Source organism: Salmo trutta, chromosome 38, assembly GCF_901001165.1.
Source record: "Salmo trutta chromosome 38, fSalTru1.1, whole genome shotgun sequence".
Taxonomy (NCBI): Eukaryota; Metazoa; Chordata; class Actinopteri; order Salmoniformes; family Salmonidae; genus Salmo; species Salmo trutta.
The window spans coordinates 16,448,713-16,468,937 of NC_042994.1; the positions used below are offsets into that span (position 1 = coordinate 16,448,713).

A 20,225-nucleotide genomic window follows, 5' to 3' on the forward strand; every position below is an offset into this window, starting at 1 on the left:
AGGCCACCTAGGCTGCCAGAAGGACCCAGAGAAGGACCATAAAAAATAATTGTTATTTGTGTCAGGCGTTTTGAGAGTCAAGCCTTACTTATTCACACAGCATCCCCTCTCTCAACTTAACCTTTCCAGCTGTCCTCACTGATATTCTTTAATATTTTTTTTCCATTAATTGGTTGTTGATGGGGGGGAAACTGTGCTCAGGGTGAAACGTTATAATTTGCCAGAATTATTTTATAGGTTATTCTGGTATCTTTTTTTAAGCATTAAAATAGTGGGCCAATAACAAAAAGACCCCTGTCTCTGTGAAGGAGGCATTTTAAGTAAAGTGAATGTAAACCCAAATACGTTACAAATGATCTAATTGACGACGATGATGATGATGATGATGATGATGTAGTCTCGAGGCCTTCCTTCCAAATATCATCTCATTGAATCAACCATCAAAGTTTCAAGACAGTTGTGCACTCTTGGTAATATTTCTCTTGGTGATATTTCAGACCCAAACAGTTCTGTTTTAAAAAACATTGAGGGGGAGATAGTGAGGAATGTCTTTTATTTGCAAATGGCTTACACCCATGGTGGAATGAGAACATTTCCCTGACAGCCCAGGGAAAAAGTCATATGCACTTTGATATTATTCTTTATAATGAAAAACTTGTTACAAATGTCATGAATTCTTCTTCTTATTATTACTATTATTAAACCAACTGTATAGAGAACCCTGTCTCAGGAAGCCTATCATATTAAAGTATTATTCTGAAAAGTCCACTTTCACACTGTTGACACAATGTTGTGAATAATTCACACTAAATTTACATATTTATTCAGTTTCTTTCCTGAGCTTGAAATGTGATCACCACTTATAGTGCCTTGAGAAAGTATTTATACCCTTGACTTATTCCACATTTTGTCGTGTTACAGCCTGAATTGAAAAATGGATTACATATATTATTTTATTTTTACCCAATACCCCATAGTCACAAAGTGAAAACATGTACAAGCTTCCTTTTTTTTCACTCGGTCATTTAGGTTAGTATTGTATAGTAACTACGATATTGTTGATCCATCCTCAGTTATATCCTATCACAGCCATTAAACTCTGTAAGTGTTTTAAAGTCACCATTGGCTCATGGTGAAATCCCTGAGCGGTTTCCTTCCTCTCTGGCAACTGAGTTAGGGAGGACATCTGTATCTTTGTAGTGACTGGGTGTATTGATACATCATCCAAAGTGTAATTAATAACTTCACCATGCTCAAAGGGATATTCAATGTTTATTTATTTGTACCCATCTACCAATAGGTGCCCTTCTTTGCGAGGCATTGGAAAACTTCCCTGGTCTTTGTGGTTGAATCTGTGTTTAAAATTCACTGCTCGACTGAGGGACCTTACAGATAATTGTATATGTGAGGTACAGAGATGAGGTAATGTTAAACACTATTATTGCACACAGAGTGAGTCCATGCAACTTATTATGTGAATTGCTCGGTCCACCATTAGGGTGCCAGGAGGGCGAAGAGACCAGAGGTGGCAGAATGGAGTGCTCGAGTTGAGGTGTAGGGTTTGAGAATAGCCTGAAAGTTGCGAGGGGCAGTTCCTCTTGCTGCTCCATAGGCAAGTAAAGGGGTCTTGAAGTGGATGCAAGATTCTACTGGAAGCCAGTGGAGTGTGCGGAGGAGTGGTGTGACATAGGAGAACATGGGAAGGTTGAACACCAGGCGAGCTGTGGCGTTCTGGATAAGTTGCAGGGGTTTGATAGCAAACGTGGGGAGTCCAGCCAACAGAGAGTTGCAGTAGTCCAGACGGGAGATGACAAGTGGCTGGATTAGAACCTTGGATTTGAATGGTGAACAAAGAATTTAGCAGTATGTTGCTGCTTACACCTCGGCTGAAACCATGAAGGAAGGGGTATGCCTAATCTCCATGTATTGACTCTAGTTTACCAGCAGATGTCACTAGAACATTACTGTTCATGATTTGGTTTCATTCACACAGTTCATTGCTTTTAAAGATTTCCCTCAGAAATAAATACAACTCATGTAGGTCAGTGATTTTCCTGCTCCGGGGAGAGGCTGCCCCTAAGCGCTGGCCTAGGATCATATTTCCCCAACACAGTCTAAACCTTAACCTTAACAGCTTGAAAATTAAACATGGCCTGTATCAGCTCAGAGAGGAGACCAAATATGAAATAATGAAAATAATAATGGAAATATTGGCCAAATGAAACAGGGCTTAAGAGGCATCCAAATATTTGCAGGATCCAAAAGCCCTCATTCAAGTAATGTAGGGCAAATAACAGTACCGATCAAGCCTACATCGGTAACAACCTTGTCATCTTTATGATGGAGTTGTGTCTCCAATAAACGCCTGAGAAGAGACTGATTGAGAACTAATTGAATCACTTTTATAAGCATAGAAGTGTAAAGTGAGATGGAGAACGAGAAATCAATTGTGAGTGTGACCATGCAAATCATAATGAGGGCATTTTAATTTTATCATCCTGAATCCACTTTTTGTTACCGTGCACTGAAACGATCTGAGATCCATTGAGATCCGTTGACAGACGGAAGATGAAACCACGTCCAGCCCTCTTATCAAACACAAGGCTGAGAGCTTGAGTCCGACCCATGCCCATTGTCTACTTCTGAAAAGTGGGCCACGGGTATTGCGTAACATGACTTAATTTGAGGATGTGCTGTGCTGAGCTGGAGCTTTATGAAGCCATAGTCCTACATACAGAGGGCTATTGTGTGCGTTGAGAAGGTCATATATCTAACGTAGAGCCTAACACCCTTTCTAATCAAAAACAGACATTATTCAAATGTTGGAGTTACATCCTTATTGTAACGTTGGTCAAACTACAAACTAGATCACATGAAAAGCTATTGGCTGTGTCCCAAATGGCATCCTGTCCCCTGTATAGTGTACTACTTTTGACCCGGGCCCATAACCTTGAACCATTGTTATTTTCCATTGAACCAAATTGGCACAAAGTCCTATAGATATTGGAACTTGAAATAAAATCCTAAAAGATTAAACCATATAACCAAGTCATATTTCCTGAAACATGCAACTGGTTCATTTATTCCACTTCTTATTGCTTGATCAGTTTGCCCCCTATTTTTGATTTGTTTAACCTTTATTTAACTAGGCAAGTCAGTTAAAAACCAATTCTTATTTACAATGACGGCCTACCAAAAGGAAAAAGGCCTCGTGTGGGGACGAATGCTGGAATTAAAAATAAAAATAAATTAAATAAAAATACAGGACAAAAAACACATCACGCAATTAGAGATAGCACAATACTACATAAAGAGAGACCTGCGACAACAACATAGCATGGCAGCAACACATGACAACACAGTATGGCAGCAACACAACATGACAACAACATGGTAGCAACACAACATGGCAGCAGCACAACATGGGAGCAGCACAAAACAGGGTACAAACATTATTGGGCACAGACAACAGCACAAAGGGCAAGAAGGTAGAGACAACAATAGATCACGCAAAGCAGCCACAACTGTCAGTAAGAGTGTCCATGCTTGAGTCTTTGAATGAAGAGATTGAGATAAAACTGTCCAGTTTGAGTGTTTGTTGCAGCTCGTTCCAGTCGGTAGCTGCAGCGAACTGAAAAGACGAGCGACCCAGGGATGTGTGTGCTTTGGGGACTTTTAACAGAATGTGACTGGCAGAGCGGGTGTTGTATGTGGAGGATGAGGGCTCCAGTAGATATTTTAGACAGGGGGAGTGAGGCCTAAGAGGGATTTATAAATAAGCATCAACCAGTGTGTCTTGCAACAGGTATACAGAGATGACCAGTTTACAGAAGAGTATAGTAATGTGTCCTATAAGGAGCATTAGTGGCAAATCTGATGGCCGAATGGTAAAGAACATCTAGCCGCTCGAGAGCACCCTTACCTGCCGATCTATAAATTATGTCTCCGTAATCTAGCATGGGTAGGATGGTCATCTCAATCAGGGTTAGTTTGGCAGCTGGGGTGAAAGAGGAGCGATTACGATAGAGGAAACCAAGTCTAGATTTAACTTTAGCCTGCAGCTTTGATATGTGCTGAGAGGACAGTGTACCATCTAGCCATACTCCCAAGTACTTGTATGAGGTGACTACCTCAAGCTCTAAACCCTCAGAGGTACTAATAACACCTGTGGGGAGAGGGGCATTCTTCTTACCAAACCACATTACCTTTGTTTTGGAGGTGGTCAGAACAAGGTTAAGGGCAGAGAAAGCTTGTTGGACACTAAGAGCACTTTGTTGTAGAGCGTTTAAGACAAAATCCAGGGAGGGGCCAGGTGAGTATAAGACTGTATCATCTGCATATAAATGGATGAGAGAGCTTGGGGCCTACTGCCTGTCAGTAGGGTACACCCTTGGTGACAGGCAGTGGCTGAGACATACACTGCACTCTTTGAGAGAGGTAGTTAGCAAACCAGGCCAAATACCCCTCAGAGACACCAATACTCCTTAGCCGGCCCCCAAGAATGGAATGGTTTACCGTATCAAAAGCTTTGGCAGAGTCAATAAATAAAAATAGAATCAAGGGCATTGGTGATATCATTTAGGACCTTTAAGGTTGCAGTGACACATCCATAACCTGAGCGGAAACCAGAGAGAACATTATAGACAAAAAAGAGAATAGCCTGTAGGCTAAGTAAACGATTTGTGTCGGTTATTATTATTTATTTAATTCCAAATAGACGTTGGTTTTTAAGAAATGCATTATTAGATCTGTATTTGTTTGTAGTCCTACATCTCTGTCATAAGGCCTATAACACTGTTATGGCCAAGTCAGGGCAAAGAGGTATGAACAGGCAGCCACTAGTCACTTTAAACCATGCCAATTTAAATAACGCCACTTTAATCATGTTTACATATCTTACATTTCTCATATAATATACTGTATTTTATACCATCTACTGCACTCCGCCATCGCTCATCCATTTTTTTATATGTACATATTCTCATTCACCCCTTTTAGATTTGTGCGTATTAGGTAGTTGTTGGGTTACTGTTAGATTACTTGTTAGATATTACTGCACTATCGGAACTAGAAGCACAAGCATTTCACTACACCCGCATTAACATCTGCTAACCATGTGTATGTGACAAATAACATTTGATTGGATGGATGATAGACACAAAGTCATCAAAATCAAATAACATTTGATTGGATGGATGATAGACACAAAGTCATCAAAAACCCACAGAACGAAAAGGAGCATGAACTCTGATGCGCTTGCTTTCACTGCCCGCGTGGTTTGCGCTGGCTGCATGTTTCCGTGGCAGCAACGAAGTAGCTCGTCGTCGCACTGAGCGAGAAACGACAGCCAAAGGAAGAGCTCGTAGCATTTGCTTGCATTTCTTCACATCCTAAGAGAGGACACCACAACATAAAGCTAAGCCTAGGTGAAGAAGACTCGTACGTGCAGGAACACAGACGCGTGAGGAAGAGCACAGTTTAGCCAATTAGTCTACGCAAGGACGGACCTGACCCTCGTTTTTTGTTGCTGTTGATAAACCTCGTATTTATTTATTTTTGTTTTGAGAAAGCTGCAGCTAAAGCAATTTGACCGTTTTGTTACCGCCCACGTTTGAAAGCAACATCTTTTTGGCAGATTTTCAATCGAATCTCATGTATTTCGCAGAGGGCATATCCTAGTTAGGTACGGTTTTACGCTTTTCTTTACCCACGTCCTGTCCGGAATAAAAAGTAAAAAAAAAGAGAGGCTAGTTTTTGAACGCTGCTTGTGAGAAATTCCTAGTGAAAATTCCATTCGTTCCGATGAGACAAGACAACTCACAGTGGTCATCTCTTTTCAAGGCAATCCACATGCGTTGCCAAATTCTGCGTTTTTATTAGCTAAAGCTTTGGCGGTCATAACTTGTTCGACAGACTACATTGTAAAACAAGAAGAGACTTCATCAAATAAGATGTTGCTCAAGGAGTACAGGATATGCATGCCGCTGACTGTCGAGGAGGTAAGTGTATAACAATGCTTGTGTACAATTGTAGCAGGTAGTCATCTATCATTTCCATTGTTTGATGATGTTTAAATTTGTCAAACAACATTCAACTTGACTTTCAGCCAACTTTCTTGTGCGAGAAGAGGAACAGATCGGAAGGGCGGAGTGGAAGAAGTAACATTTGAGATCATATATGTTTTGTCTTGCAGTAAGCCAGCCTAACCTATCCACACACAGACTGATCATTGAGGCTATTTGAAAGAAAATGCCATGTTCGTGTGTCATAGGTGCCATGTGTGATGAACACACACACCAGATCTGCTTATTAGACTACATTTAAAAAAAACAATAGAACGGAAGTAAATTCAACACTTATAATCTGCGATGAACGTATAAACACCCATTTATGTTTTCAGCAAGCTAGAGGCAATTGACTCAAACTTTTATATAAAATAGTATATGAGTCTAGAGGTCACTGGGCTACTGTTACTGATCAATGGCTTTGAGACTATACCTCAGGATGGTGCTGTTGTAACTACCGTTTAGCGTATAGCCTATTAGGCTATGGCGAACTCAAATCAATCAATCAATAATGATGACACAGTAATATTGCACCATAACCATAATCGTATAGGCCACTGTTATGAACATTCATAATAATATGTTGCTATATTTTGTGGACTATTTTGTCGGCCTAATGCTGTTTTAGGTTGCTGTAGCACAATTCTGCTCCTGCTTGAGCACAGTTGTGTCCACGACGCTCATCTTTATTCAACGGAATGAGCAGCACCTCCCCTAAGAATCTGTTTAGTTACACTTAATTCTCAGCCAGTCATCTGTGCATGCTTGTAGTCCTCGGTGAAAAGGGGGAATCATTCTTCTCTGATCAGTCAATGTGTTAGTTTGTCCTCCATCTCACGCCGTTGCCTAGATAATATAGTTGTAGGCCTGCATAGCTGTCATGCCCGTGACGTCTTCAATGTAAATTATGGTAATAACACCTTATGGTGTTGTCACTCATGTTGATTGCATTTCTGCAATCCTCCTGCCTTGGTCCTTGCGACATTGTCCATTAGAAATGCATGAGTGTTGCTCGGTTTTCATAGAACAACTGCTCTGGTCTTCTCAGAATTTCAACCCAGTGGAACACGGGACATAAAAACATGTACTTTCCATAAACTCCCTCAACATTTTAATAACGAGTGTCGACCAAAACGCTTTATTTGGTATCAGCAGTTTCATAACAGAGGGACAGGTTCACAGGTTCATTGACTGAGGGCTCAGTTTCTCTGTTTGGCATTAAGCAACACTTTTTGTCTTCCAGCGTGGGTTCAACTCGGCACCCAGTCAGTCATTTTGACCGAGAGTACGGTCAAAGTGAAGACAGTGACAGAATAGTTTTTTTTCTTTCATTGTGAGTCTTCAAAGTGATTTAAAAAATGCGTTTGTGTGTTTTCTCTTCAATGATCTATTCTCACATCAGACAGTAATAGCTTACTGACTAACATGCAAAATAGCGTCACTGAAGGCACTCAAGGTATGAAGGAGTACCTATTCCTAATAGGCTGGTAGGACACGGAGCAGCACAACTGTAAGATGTAAGGAAGTCACACATGTTTTATAATTGCTTCTGAACTTTGTGTGTGGCTCAGTTAAACCTTGAGCCTCTAGTGAACTATGGTATGTAAGGGCAGAGAGAATATAAAGAGAGCTATCTTTGTCTCTTGAAGGTTTTTTGTCACAGAGTCAACACGTGACGGAGTCATTGGAAGGGCACATAACGTTCTCAACAACGCGTGTTGACACCCATTGTCACTAGCCTTCAGTTCTCACGTTGACTTGTCGGAAAGATTGCTTTCTTTCCTTCTCTCGTTCAAACAAATTGCGCTTATCATGACTATGCATTGAGTTGGGAGTCGTCCATGTCTCTGATAACATGAATGGCTGCTTCCTGACCGGGGGAGGAAGTGTCCTCAGGCCAGATATCTTCTCTGGCCAAGTCTGTTTTGTCTGAAAACCCCAGGGTCACTGGCTTAATGAAGTGTGTGTGGTAACGGGGACATGCGAGGTCACCCCTCTCTTTGCGTTGTCTCTTTCTGGGAAGTCATTGGCCTGGCTCTGGCCTCTAGTGACATGTTACCTCAGCGTCGTGCAGATGGTAACTCTGGAAATGTGGCAAATTATTACTGTGGAATTTTCCAACTTATTTTCACAGCATGTTTCTATTCACGAAAGCATGTACGTTCATGTGTTACTGCTGTGGGTTGAAAATGTTTGGATAACGTATCAGAAAAGTTCTGTGAACCCCCATCTCCTATCTTATCCCCCACTGTATATCTTCACTTGACCAAGTCACCTTGTTCCACCCACACCAGTCAGATCCTGTCATCCTTAGGCACAGATCTTGGATCAGCTTACCCACCCCAAATCCTAACGTTAACCATTAGGGAGGAAATGCTAAATTGATCTTGGCTCATATTCTAGGCCGTTAACGTCATGCTTTGCCATTTCCCATAGTAATTTATCAGCCACCACGCCTGTTTATTCCAGTCAGAGGATGGAAACGTGATTCATTTCAGAGCACACAGACAGTTCATTAGTCTATCTCTCAAGATGTCACTCCTCCCATCTAGGTCCTACAGATCTGTTGGCATTTTAAAAGGGTGATGATTCATCATTCTTACCTAGGGCAACAAGCCTGATTTCCACCATTACTCAATACTTTCTAATGTTGCAGATATGTGGTACTAATGCGTACATGACCTGAGGCATTTTGGAAAATTCACAATAAGGTGTCGCTAAGGTTTCTCCAACCCAGTAATGGTAACTTGAATCATCAGGAAATGCGTTGAACTGACCTCAGAGCAGTGTCTAGGGCCAACTTCCGCGTACACCAGAAACCTGTTTTCTTTACCGTGAACAGTGGTTCGGGATCATGGACATTCTTAGAAAGACTTGTTATGCATCCCAAATGGTATAGGGAATAGGATGCCATTTGCGACGCATCCACAGCGAACCGTTCAAACACGCCTTGCGACCTCAAAGCAGCCTGTTTCCTTTCCTTTTGTGAAGGTTTTAAAATAACTGAGATGCGGGGTTTCTCTATCCCTTTCGAAAAAAATTCAAATGAAATGCGTTTTGCCGTGCTTGAAATTTCTCCGCTTTCCAGCTTCGGCTATAACTGGAGGGATTAGAACGCTGGTCTGACGTAAAAGCTTATAGTCCTAAGGTTGTGGATGGTATTCATTGCAAAGAAAAAAATTGAATCCAATTCCTTTTTCTGGTTTTGGGACATAAGCTCTTATTCTGTATGAGTTGAAGTGAGTAAAGCCCAAAAGGGTAACAACTGTCTATTTCTACACCCTTTATCACTGAGCCATCTCACTCTCTGTCATAGAAGGTTATTTCAGGTAGTGGAGTATATGTGTTTGAATTTGAATATGGATGGCTGTTAGCCATCACAGGGAATGTACTCTATAGAAGTGGATGATAGAAGCTCATTTGTTTTCGTGTATGTTATGTTAGTTGATGAATGGTGATGTTCCCAGAACAGTGACAGAGAAAGCGTCTGTGCCTATCAAAAAGTCAATTAGCGAAGTTCATTGTAACGTTGATGAAATTCTCGAGTGTCCCAATTGAGAGGTCATCTACCTTTCCGCTTTAGTGACTCACTCACTCACTCACTCACTCACTCACTCACGCCGTCAGTGTTGTGGGTAGGGCTGTGTGATCAAACATCCACTTGTGTTAGCTTGTCTTCTGATGAATCATCATTCACAGTCATTTATGAAAGTTACTTACTGAATGTGTGAACTGTAAATATGTGGCTCATGTGGGAATCAAACCTCATAACTTCTGTTGCTAGCACTATGGTCCAACCATCAGAGCCAACGGAACCAATACATTCCCGCTACGGTATGCCCTAATGAACATAACCCTGGCTTAATTTGAACTAACGTCCCCTGAAATTAGCAGGGGGGTTTCAGCTGGCTCCCATTCGGTGTGTCAAACGCTGCTCTCCGTGCCCCATCTGCTGTCTACGTTGATTCAATCAGCCGCTCCTTTATCTGCAGTCTGAATTGGGATTTAGCCTCCCTCTCGGCAAGCTGCTGCTTTTGCCTGATTGCTGTCTCGTTCCAGCCTGGCGTAGAATACTACTCCCCTGGGCATTGCCAATCAGCCCTGTGCTGGTAACCAGCCACCACAGATGTGGGTATGTGAAACAGGTGTCATGTGTTCCATTGGTGCATTGTTACTGAACATTACAAATTATAAAGGGGTGTATTGTAGCCATACAGTGTTTTTATACAGTTACCTCAAGGGACTACTTTGTCCAATGAGGCCCATGGGGGGGGTTTAATGTCTGGAAAGTAGTTACATGGCCTCAAGTTGCCTCATCATGATGAGTCTCCCTCCACATCAAGTTTCTGTAAAGACTGTGTTAAACTTCCTTTAAAGGCTCTTTAACTCGATGGCTTGCAATTGTTAGATCCCCAACCCAACGCCGGGAGTTAATTTCACATCTTGCTGCGACGTTGCCGCTCCAGAGAGGCAGAGAGAGAGAAGGGCAGATGGAGAGAGAGAGAGAGAAGGGCAGATAGAGAGGCATCGTATTGAAATGGAAGTCAGTCTCTTTCATGGCTGTCGTCGGGTTACGGCACAAACTAGAAAAATACTAATCCCGTGGGTGTTCACTGGCCGGGTGAGATGAGAATAGCGATATTGCGAGCATCACAAGGTGTTGTGAAGCGTGTTCAGAAGTGTAAGAACCAAATTACCTCACTACTCAAAATAGGTTGTCTGTCTTTCTCGCTGCTTTTTGGGAGTGTGTCCTGAGGCTGTGTGTATCAAGCGTTTCAGAGTAGGCAAACTGATGGTCATTTCCATGTAGAAGGATTCATGAGCACCAACACGTTTATAGGAGCATATCAAATTTAGTGTCAAATGAAAGCTAGAAGTCTATATTGTTTGGGAAATAAAGGAATAGATACATTTTTTTCAACCATTTTCATTCCTGAAAATTTGGAATAAGCAAAGGCTTTGATTTCTGCTCACACAGATGCAAAAGGGGTCTTAAGACTTATTCTAGTATATGTTTTTTAAGGTATTATACTGAACAAAAAATATGAAAGCGACAATTTAAAAGATTTTACTGAGTTGCAGTTCATAGAAGGAAATCAGTCAATTGAAATGCATACATTAGGCCTTAATCTATGGATTACACATGACTGGGCAGGTGTGCAGCCATGGGTGGGCCTGGGAGGGCATAGGTCCACCCACGGGGGAACCAGGTCCACCCACGAGGGAACCAGGCCCAGCCAATCAGTGATTCTGATTGGTCTGCGGTTGTGAGGCGGGTTGGATGTACTGCCAAATTCTCTAAAATGACGTTGGAGGCGGCTTATGGTAGACAAATGAACATTCAAATCTCTGTTGGACATTACTGCAGTCAGCATGCCAATTACATGCTCCCCAATAACTTGAGACATTTGTGGCATTGTGTTGTGTGACAAAACTGAAGATTTGAGAGTAGCTTTATTTTGTCCCCAGCACAAGGTGCACCGGCGTAATGATCATGCTGTTTAATCAGCTTCTTGATATGCCAGACCTGTAAGGTGGATGAATTATCTTGGCAAAGGAGAAATGCTCACTAACAGGGATGTAAACAAGTTTGTGGACAGAATCTGAGCTATTTGTGCGTGCGGGAACATTTCTGTAATTTTTTTAAACATTTATTTCAGCTCATGTTGTGTATATATTTTTGTTCAATGTTGAAGGCCAACTAATATCAACATTTTATATTTAATTTTGCAGAAATAGTTTGCTAACGCATCACTCCAAATCGGTAATAGTGACTGAAAAATCTGTAACAGAATGACTGAAATTGAATTTGCCACAATGGAGAAATCATAGTAGTCACAAACCAGGGTTGCAGTAGAGTACAGTAGAGTAGTTTTGTAGAGGTGTGAGGAGGCTGCCTCACTGGGTGCCTGGAGAGATGTTTTGTGGGGGGATAAGTGCCTTGCTCAAGGGCACAATGGCAGGCAATGGCATCTAGGATTTGAACTGGCAAACCCTCCGGTTGCTGGCTCTGCTCTCTAATCGCTTGGCTACCTACCGCCTCCTGTACTGGGCTGTGCACTCCTGTACTTCACTGTGCTCTTCTGTGAAGTCTAAACTTCTGAAACATAGATGTCTATGACTGGTACAGATTTGGTCCAGTCTGGACTAGAGGTCGACCGATTTAATCGGAATGGCCTATTTTATTTATATATATATATATATATAAAATTTTTACACCTTTATTTAACTAGGCAAGTCAGATTAAGAACACATTCTTATTTTCAATGACGGCCTAGGAACGGGGGTTAACTGCCTTGTTCAGGGGGGATTCGTTTTTGCAACCTTCCGGTTACTAGTCCAACGCTCTAACCACATGCCTTACGTTGCACTCCATGAGGACAGTAAGAAGCCAAGGTAAGTTGCTAGCTAGCATTAAACTTATCTTATAAAAAACTATCAATCTTAACATTATCACTAGTTAACTACACATGGTTGATGATATTACTAGTTTATCTAACGTGTCCTGCGTTGCATATAATCGATAGGTAGGTTTATATGAACAGTGAGAGACAGAATAACAACAAAAAAATCCAGAAAAACGCATGTCAAAAATGTTATAAAATGATTTCCATTTTAATGAGGGAAATAAGTATTTGACCCCTCTGCAAAACATGACTTAGTACTTGGTGGCAAAACCCTTGTTGGCAATCACAGAGGTCAGACGTTTCTTGTAGTTGGCCACCAGGTTTGCACACATCTCAGGAGGGATTTTGTCCCACTCCTCTTTGCAGATCTTCTCCAAGTCATTAAGGTTTCGAGGCTGACGTTTGGCAACTCGAACCTTCAGCTCCCTCCACAGATTTTCTATGGGATTAAGGTCTGGAGACTGGCTAGGCCACTCCAGGACCTTAATGTGCTTCTTCTTGAGCTACTCCTTTGTTGCCTTGGCCGTGTGTTTTGGGTCATTGTCATGCTGGAATACCCATCCACGACCCATTTTCAATCCCCTGGCTGAGGGAAGGAGGTTCTCACCCAAGATTTGACAGTACATGGCCCCGTCAAATGATGCAGGAAAGTTGTCCTGTCCCCTTAGCAGAAAAACACCCCCAAAGCATAATGTTTCCATCTCCATGTTTGACGGTGGAGATGGTGTTCTTGGGGTCATAGGCAGCATTCCTCCTCCTCCAAACACTGCGAGTTGAGTTGATGCCAAAGAGCTCCATTTTGGTCTCATCTAACCACACCACTTTCACCAGTTGTCCTCTGAATCATTCAGATGTTCATTGGCAAACTTCAGACGGGCATGTATATGTATTCTTGAGCAGGGGGACCTTGTGGGTGCTGCAGGATTTCAGTCCTTCACGGCGTAGTGTGTTACCAATTGTTTTCTTGGTGACTATGGTCCCAGCTGCCTTGAGATCATTGACAAGATCCCCCCGTGTAGTTCTGGGCTGATTCCTCACCGTTCTCATGATCATTGCAACCCCACCAGGTGAGATCTTGCATGGAGCCCCAGGCCGAGGGATATTGACAGTTATTTTGTGTTTCTTCCATTTGCAAATAATCGCACCAAATGTTGTCACCTTCTCACCAAGCTGCTTGGCGATGGTCTTGTAGCCCATTCCAGCCTTGTGTAGGTCTACAATCTTGTCCCTGACATCCTTGGAGAGCTCTTTGGTCTTGGCCATGGTGGAGAGTTTGGAATCTGATTGATTGATTGCTTCTGTGGACAGGTGTCTTTTATACAGGTAACACGCTGCAGTTAGGAGCACTCCCTTTAAGAGTGTGCTCCTAATCTCAGCTCGTTACCTGTATAAAAGACACCTGGGTGCCAGAAATCTTTCTGATTGAGAGGGGGTCAAATACTTATTTCCCTCATTAAAATGCAAATCAATTTATAACATTTTTGACATGCGTTTTTCTGAATATTTTTGTTGTTATTCTGTCTTTCACTGTTCAAATAAACCTACCATTAAAATTATAGACTGATCCTTTCTTTATCAGTGGGCAAACGTACAAAATCAGCAGGGTATCAAATACTTTTTTCCCCCACTGTACCTAACCATAAACATCAATGCCTTTCTTTAAAATCAATTTAAAGAATTTGTCACTTCTCTAGCGTTCCGTGCAAGCAGTCAGGGTATATACAGCAGTTCGGGCCGCCTGGCTCATTGCGGACTGTGTGAAGTCCATTTATTCCTAACAAAGGCCGTAATTAATTTGCCAGAATTTTACGTAATTATGACATAACATTGAAGGTTGTGCAATGTAACAGGAATATTTAGACTTAGGGATGCCACCCGTTAGATAAAATACGGAACAGTTCCGTTTTTCACTGAAAGAATAAACGCTTTGTTTTCGTAATGATAGTTTCCGGATTCGACCATATTAATGACCAAAGGCTCGTATTTCTGTGTGTTATTATGTTATAATTAAGTCTATGATTTGATAGAGCAGTCTGACTGAGCGATGGCAGGCTCGTAAGCATTCATTCAAACAGCACCTTCGTGCGTTTTGCCAGCAGCTCTTCGCAATTCTACAAGCATTGCGCTGTTTATGACTTCAAGTCTATCAACTCCCAAGATTAGGCTGGTGTAACCGATGTGAAATGGCTAGCTAGTAAGTGGGTGCGCGCTAATAGTGTTTCAAACGTCACTCGCTCTGAGACTTGGAGTAGTTGTTCCCCTTGCTCTACATGGGTAACGCTGCTTCGAGGGTGGCTGTTGCCGATGTGTTCCTGGTTCGAGCCCAGGTAGGCGCGAGGAGAGGGACGGAAGCTATACTGTTACACTGGCAATACTAAAGTGCCTATAAGAACAGCCAATAGTCAAAGGTATATGAAATACAAATCGTATAGAGAGAAATAGTCCTATAATTCCTATAACAACTACAACCTAAAACTTCTTACCTGGGAATATTGAAGACTTATGTTAAAAGGAACCACCAGCTTTCATATGTTCTCATGTTCTGAGCAAGGAACTTAAACGTTAGCTTTTTTACATGGCACATATTGCACTTTTACTTTCTTCTCCAACACTTTGTTTTTGCATTACTTAAACCAAATTGAACATGTTTCATTATTTATTTGAGGCTAAATTGATAGTATTTATGTATTATATTAAGTTAAAATAAGTGTTCATTCAGTATTGTTGTAATTGTCATTTTTACAAATAAATAAATAATAAAAAAAGGGGGGAAAAAATCTGCTGATTAATCGGTATTGACTTTTTTGGTCCTCCAATAATCGGTATTGGTATCGACGTTGAAAAAAATCATAATCGGTCGACCTCTAGTCTGGACCAACCACATTGGTCTTGTTTGGGTCGGAGCTCATTAGAATAAGGAGGATATTGCATTTTTCTACCTTTTTGTGTACATAATTAGGATGCATCACCATGAAGAGAATGACATTCAAAATTATGCATTTCTGTTAAGTTCAGATCAAGGACCCATGATGTCGTTCTGCTACCGGGTGTTGATCCACTTCACTTACTGTAGTTCAATAACGAAAATAGATTTTTTTTTCAAACTCAAGTTGTCATATCATAGCAGACACCCCATTCTTTCTGTAGACATCTTTTGAATCTTAATTTGAAGTAGATATTTAACAGAGTTTTGGTAAAACGTGGACACACAAAAAACTGATGGAGATTTTGTGTTTTAGTGACATTTTCAGTGGCAATTGTTAAAAAATAGACTTCTGCATGTAAGTGTATAGTTTGTTCAACTTTGTAATCAGTGGTTTTTCCTTGGCATACATTTTTAAAGTGAAAAAGTGAGTTTCAGCGTCACACTGCCTGGATTTTATGATCAGTTTGGCCTTTTTAGATCACAATAAATAAGATTACTTGGACAGGGGGGGACCTGATCCTAGATCAGTTTAGCCTTTTAGATCACAATGAATAAGATTACTTGGACAGGGGGGACCTGATCCTATATCAGCACTCCTACTCTGAGACGCTTGATACATACAGTGCCTGGTTTGAAATTGTCCATTTTTTTATAATTAATTGTGGCTATTCAATGTTGTGTTGATGATGGGGAAATGGACCTAACATTTTCCATAGGTGGATTGGTGGGAGACACAATTGTCATCTGGTGTACATGACAGTGTTGTGATTTGATTAGATGCCATTTGTTGCTATTTGCTGCTCCAGCAGAAGTACCATCATGGCTTTTGATAGACTGTTATCCACGGATGAGGCCTCCTCTCATTTCCTCGTGTCTGTCTGTCTGTCTGTCTGTCTGTCTGTCTGTCTGTCTGTCTGTCTGTCTGTCTGTCTGTCTGTCTGTCTGTCTGTCTGTCTGTCTGTCTGTCTGTCTGTCTGTCTGTCTGTCTGTCTGTCTGTCTGTCTGTCTGTCTGTCTGTCTGTCTGTCTGTCTGTCTGTCTGTCTGTCTGTCTGTCTGTCTGTCTGTGCGTGCGTAGCCTGCGGAAGGCTATTCCGTAAGGCCATTCCAGGGTGATCGTCAAGTGTTGCTGACAGTCACTCTCTCTTCCTTGGACAGAAGCCATTTCAATTAACTGGAGAGAGCGCGTGCGCACACACACACACACACACAATCACGTATGTATGTACTTCAGTTTATTTAGTAAATACTTTCTTAACACTTTTTCTTAACTGCATTGTTGGTTAATTAAGGGCTTGTAAGTAAACGTTTCACTGTAATGAAAACCTGTTGTATTCTGCGCATGTGACAAATTTGATTTGATTCTCACAGACGCACATTCTTGTGGTTTCCCGACTCTGCCCATTCATCCTACAGTAGCTGTGGTCTGTCTTTAGTGTTTCCATTACAGGTCTCCCTTTCACTCCAACAGCCTTCCGTTTTCACACTTTCATATAAAAATGACTTTATTATCAACCCCAATACAAACATCACATCATTCACATTCGTAATTCAGCAATCAAGCAGTCAACCAAGTTGATATTTTACTTGACCTTAAATCACAGTCCACTTTGACTAGCCACCTGATTTCCTTGTAATATTAAATGGGTCATACCATGCCCAATTTTATTATGTGAGCACCATGCTGAATTTTAACAGCCAACTTTCCATTATGAATTATTGAGAAGAGTTTATAGGGGAGCTGGGAACTGAACAAGTAAACACAGACACACACACACACACACCACACACACACAGGCTGAATCCGTTGCTTTGGGATTGAAATGAATAGAATATGAGAAGACAATACATGTATAAACATGTCCTCATTCTGAGAAATGTTGTCCCCAACCGGTAGCCATTGGCAGTGTAATTACAGTCGGGCTAAGCCACATCTTCAACGAGTATTTTGGACAGGAGGGATGGGCCCTTTGGCTTGATGAGTTCATTTGGAGCTTCCGTTTTGCCTCTGTTCTCTCGTTTTCGTTCTTGTTCTCGACCTCTCTCTTCTCGCTCATTTCTTCTTTTCTCCCGGTCTTTCTCTGCTTTTCTTTTAGGGCTGACCCCATTTAGTCGACTGGTCAATTGTTTGGTCGATAGACTTGGTCGACCAAGATGTAAAAAAAAAAAAAAATTGGCACACGAGACACCTGTCTGATTCGCGCCCTTCTCAGTGAACCAATCCATTGAGACTCATCGGCGCGGATCTTCTCGGTGAACCAATCCATTGAGACTCATCCGCGCGGATCTTCTCGGTGAACCAATCCATTGAGACTCATCCGCGCGGATCTTCTCGGTGAACCAATCCATTGAGGAAGCTGAGACTCATCCGCGCGGATCTTCCCGGTGAACCAATCCATTGAGGAAGCTGAGACTCATCCGCGCGGATCTTCCCGGTGAACCAATCCATTGAGGAAGCTGAGACTCATCCGCGCGGATCTTCCCGGTGAACCAATCCATTGAGGAAGCTGAGACTCATCCGTGCGGATCTTCCCGGTGAACCAATCCATTGAGGAAGCTGAGACTCATCCGCGCGGATCTTCTCGGTGAACCAATCCATTGAGGAAGCTGAGACTCATCCGCGCGGATCTTCCCGGTGAACCAATCCATTGAGGAAGCTGAGACTCATCCGCGCGGATCTTCCCGGTGAACCAATCCATTGAGGAAGCTGAGACTCATCCGCGCGGATCTTCCCGGTGAACCAATCCATTGAGGAAGCTGAGACTCATCCGCGCGGATCTTCTCGGTGAACCAATCCATTGAGGAAGCTGAGACTCATCCTCGCGGATCGCACAGTCCAAGAAGAAGGGCTCTCTCCCGCCAATTCTGGCACATTCACTGTTTCATAACTTCATTGTGTGAATTGTTTGATTGTTAGTGTCTACCAATTCCCCATTACATATCACCATAGTACATTTAATTTCTTATCTACAATGTTTGTTTGGTTACGGTAATTTCTGTTAATACATTCAATATATTTATTCCAGTCTTTTACCGTTCTCATTGTCGGAGTGGACACGTTGTTTGTGGAGAGCACAACCTATGCTACACTTGTGAGAAAAAAGTCTGTAGGGTGGGAGATGTTTGACGTAGTCACGTATTCACAGGCCCCAGATGGGCTGTAAACAACATCGTCTGGCCTCTCTAGCAGCAGATGGGTCTGGCAGAGTGGCCATTGAAGCATAATTGTGAGAATGTTTCTCTGCACTCTGCTAGTGTGATGTTAACAGCTCTAATGGACTCTGAGACAGTGTGTGTGTGTGCCGTGTGTGTGTGTGTGTTCACATGCGCGTGTGTGGGCGCGCGTGTTCAGGTTTGGGCCCTGGTCAAAAGTAGTGCGCTATATATGGAAAAGGGTGCGATTTGGGCCGCTGTCAGAGACACACACACACACCTTGCTACTCTGATCTGCTTCAAACCAATATGTAGGTGATATGCATTTGGACAGCAACAGTAGCTCAACCCACACCACAGACAGACGGGCTATAGATAGCTACTGTCTATGTTGCCTGGATCTGTTACCATCATCGCCGTCTCTATGGCAACCATCGGCCGTTTACCATTCCCTGAATAGAAATAGGATTACACAGTTTATCATTTAAGACCATTTCAGGGCTAACTGTCAAATGAGATATTTAATAGTCTTGCGTTCCCTAAAGGCCAGGATTTGGTAGGTAGCTCTACTCTCCAGTGTGGAGACTTGGATACAGTTTGACTAACTAGAGTGATATCCATACCAACACTGTACCAGGTGGATGGATCATGGATCCATCCTTATGGCTCAATTATTGTTCACATAAAGAGTTTTTGGCTCCTTCGAATCGCCTTGTACAAAATATAAATTTGTAAAAAAATATGTGCATTTGTCAATATCCCCAAATACCCCATATGCCATCCAGTTTTATGATTGCCCAATGCAAATGTGTGCTTTTTAAAAAATAAAACAGTACGATTTAATTTGTTTTATTTTATTCACTTCATCAGTTTGTGTTTGCTCTACGGGATGTTAGCGATAATATCATACTCCTAGCTCTGACTTCCTATCCTTGCTAGAAAAGTCCTTGCATTTCCAGTTCCAGTTTCATTCCTTTCAAGTGACTGTAATCCCACAGTACCCCTGAGGCTGATGGGTAAAATGGACATCGCCGCTGCAATCCCAAGTCCCTGGTTGTCTGGTGCCGTTGCTGTGTTGTTGCCATGTCCTGGACCCCTCTCCTGATAGGAGGGCATGTATAGGAGCTTGTTAGTGCCGCTGCCTCCCTTCCCAGCAGGGGCCAGCGAACCATAGCTATGTGTGTGTGCACCGCATCTTCACTCAGTCCCTAATGTCTGTGACAGCAGAGTAGTAGATATTAGCTGGTGTCATGTCTTAATGTCTTACTCCACCCTCAACTGCTACTGCAAGTAGGCCACGATGGAAGTCTTGAATGAAATGCACCCATGCCACATCTAATCCTTCTTTTTTTATTTTATCAATCTTATAACATTTTAACATGGAATGTTTAGTAAAAAATACTCCCAGTCCCAAATGTAGGCTACTTGTCACAAAAAAAAATGCCTGAGATTGGTTAGGACTAGAAATCGTTACCTCATTAGCTAAAAAGACTATGAATTGGGACTATGTATTCAAACGTCCTAAAATAATAATAAAATAATGCACGCTAGCTTTCCGAACAGATGGGAGCTACAGGGGACCACTCCCACTTATGCTTTTCAGTCAGGCTTCCTACAGAGAAATCAAGGCAAATTGAGTCTTACAATAACATCAAAAGACAAAAAGTTTTGCCTTT

At 42.0% G+C, this 20,225-nt stretch overlaps 1 protein-coding gene across 3 annotated transcripts in view; it reads left to right on the top strand.

Moving 5' to 3' along the window:
* Positions 1 to 5,243: 5,243 nt before the first annotated feature.
* Positions 5,244 to 20,225, top strand: part of LOC115178826 (cytoplasmic phosphatidylinositol transfer protein 1) — a 77,610-nt gene continuing 62,628 nt past the window's right edge. For all 3 annotated transcript variants that reach the window (XM_029740170.1, XM_029740172.1, XM_029740171.1), the window contains exon 1: positions 5,244 to 5,999. In XM_029740170.1, coding sequence (XP_029596030.1) covers positions 5,952 to 5,999 — 48 coding nt within the window. In that variant the 5' untranslated portion in view covers positions 5,244 to 5,951. The remainder of the gene's footprint in view (positions 6,000 to 20,225) is intronic.